The 2,422-nt window shown below is 38.7% G+C and overlaps 1 protein-coding gene across 1 annotated transcript; it reads right to left on the bottom strand.

Moving 5' to 3' along the window:
* Positions 1–1,153: 1,153 nt before the first annotated feature.
* Positions 1,154–1,955, bottom strand: LOC137735417 (ethylene-responsive transcription factor ERF023). The gene has a single exon (XM_068474839.2). The coding sequence runs from the start codon at positions 1,868–1,870 to the stop codon at positions 1,298–1,300; it is 573 nt and encodes a 190-aa protein (XP_068330940.1). The 5' UTR covers positions 1,871–1,955; the 3' UTR covers positions 1,154–1,297.
* Between the last annotated feature and the right edge of the window lie 467 nt (positions 1,956–2,422).

Genomic DNA, 2,422 nt, shown 5'->3' with positions numbered 1-2,422 from the left:
AGAAGTATTCTAGTTTCGGATTTAGGGTTTTAGTGATTGTCTAACATAGTATCGGGAGATGTTGGATTCAATCATTCAAAACTCCGCTTCTGCAGTTTTTAGTTGTTTTCGCACAATTGAGATGCACAATTGGGTTGTGCATGAGGGAGGATGTTAGTTTGATATACGCTGCTTTTCATTTCTTTACACAATTAATTAACATTAGAGACACTGATTGTCTAACAAGCCAATCCTAGTTGACGTTGAGGTTACCATAATACCATTGTTACTTTCAAATGGAAGTCTTAACTTTTGCTTAATTTCAACAATTTGGTCAAGTTTAGGGGGCGTACTTAACATGTTCCATGGAATATATATCATATATGTCTTTGTCCATTTTGTTTTGTTGCACATGCTGATATATGCAGGTACCGAGCAATCAGCTCCAATATTACGGGCCTAATTCTAAGTGGAAGCATCATTAACAAGTCAATCAACCTCCAAAATCCATCTGACTGGGTTTTCAAGTCATTAGAATTGCTTCTGTTTTGACTGGTAATAATATAGAATGCAATGCATAGGGGATGCATGAAATTAACGGTACAAGAACATTAGAATGCATTGTTTGATGGTTAGGGTATTTCTCTTTAATCCATCGCATCTCAAGTTCAAATCTCTATCTTTCTTTAGTGTAGCTTAAAGTAGTAATATCGTTTGTAATAAAAAAAGAAGGCCAAATTTACATAGCAATGTGAAACATGAGATCTTTTGATATACTTGGAACATGACGACACGGTACTATTTCATTCAACCCTATCGTCGATCCCTATCATAATGTGAAATAATAACACCATGTTACAGTGTTGTAGATACACACAAACATTTCACGAAACGCGATAGTAATTTTGGGGAAGAACTATATATTTTTTTTCTTCCTAAAATCAATTCGATTTGACGAGTTGAAAACTAAGGAATTAAGTCATATAATCCAAGCATCAAAGATCACTAATAATTTCTTCATGAGATTGTGATGAAAAGGCTTTCTGACTCGTTGAAATGAAAGTTGAAGCTCCTCTAACCAACTAATTAATTAATAGCTACTCATGCACACAAATCACGAATTTCATATATTTATGAGATGATTATGCTCATTTTTTTTTGTATAGAATTATGCTCAAGTTTAAATGTGATTTTATTTGAAACCTGAGGATCTAAACAAGCACATAGGAGTAATGATACACACAAAAACAACCTAATCTACCTAACTAATTAATTAGTACACATATATGATGACCATACCAACCACACCCAACACTTCTTAATCAGAGACAAGCCTCTCCCTCTGGCCATGCGCCGCCGCCGCCGCTTCACCTGAAAACGAAGTCATATTCCAGCCACATGAATTCCAATAGCACCCACTATTATCCATCAGCTCAGGCAACTCTATCTCTCCCCAGAAATCATCTCCACCGTCCATTCCGCCGTGATGATGATGATCATTGTCGTCTTCGTCACTTTTTCTGGTGATATGTGACGACTTCATGATTGTATGTGCTGCTTGGGTTGCTGCTGCCTGAATGTCCCTAGCCGTACTCGTGGACGGCCTCGGCAAGTGGTCAACTTCCTCGGGGAAGTTCAGTTGCGCTTTTCGGCCCTTGAGGCAGTAGGCGGCAACGTCGTAGGCCTTGGCAGCCATCTCCGGCACAGGGAAAGAGCCTAGCCAAATGCGTGACTTTTTGCGTGGTTCCCTAATTTCGGACACCCATTTCCCCCACCTCCGCTTCCGGACGCCTCGGTACACCGGGTGGCGGCTGCCTCCGCCTTGTGAGTCAGCTTTTGGGAGGGTGGTGGTGGTGCTCGGGTCATCTTCGGTGTATGGTGGTTTCTCCATGTACAATATTGGAACCGTCTCCTTGTAATGCGAGTGCTTGTAATGTGAGTGTCACTCACACTTGTTAGTTGTTACTTACTTTGTCTATGCCTTAGGCCTTATAATTTATATTTTCCTATGAAATGACATTTATGCCCTTGCATAAGAAATTAAGGGACTGTTTATTTCAATGCCCTGTGTGCCAAGTGATTGTTAAAGTGGGTGGGGTACCAGTGTTTTGAGGGTACATGCATGATTTAATTGAGCATTTACAACTAAAAAAGCTCCCTCATCATGCGCAAGTAAACAAAGTATGATAAGAAAAACACAAACTTTTTAAAAGAAAGATAAGAAAAACATAAACTTTTTAAAAGAAAGATGGTTCTGATCGTTGTTAAAAAATAATGGAATTCGCTTCTTTAAGCAATGCATATATGTGTTGAAATGTATGACATCAATTATACACTCACTAGAGTCGCCAAAGAAAACTCTCAATGCTATGTGAATAGGAGGCATTTTCTCTTCTTAGACAATTTCAGATACATATATAAGTGGGTTGATTAAATATGAACT

This window comes from Pyrus communis, chromosome 7 (genome assembly GCF_041283825.1).
Source record: "Pyrus communis isolate YQ-2024b chromosome 7, ASM4128382v1, whole genome shotgun sequence".
NCBI classification, from domain to species: domain Eukaryota; kingdom Viridiplantae; phylum Streptophyta; class Magnoliopsida; order Rosales; family Rosaceae; genus Pyrus; species Pyrus communis.
This window is presented reverse-complemented; position numbering and strand designations above follow the sequence as displayed.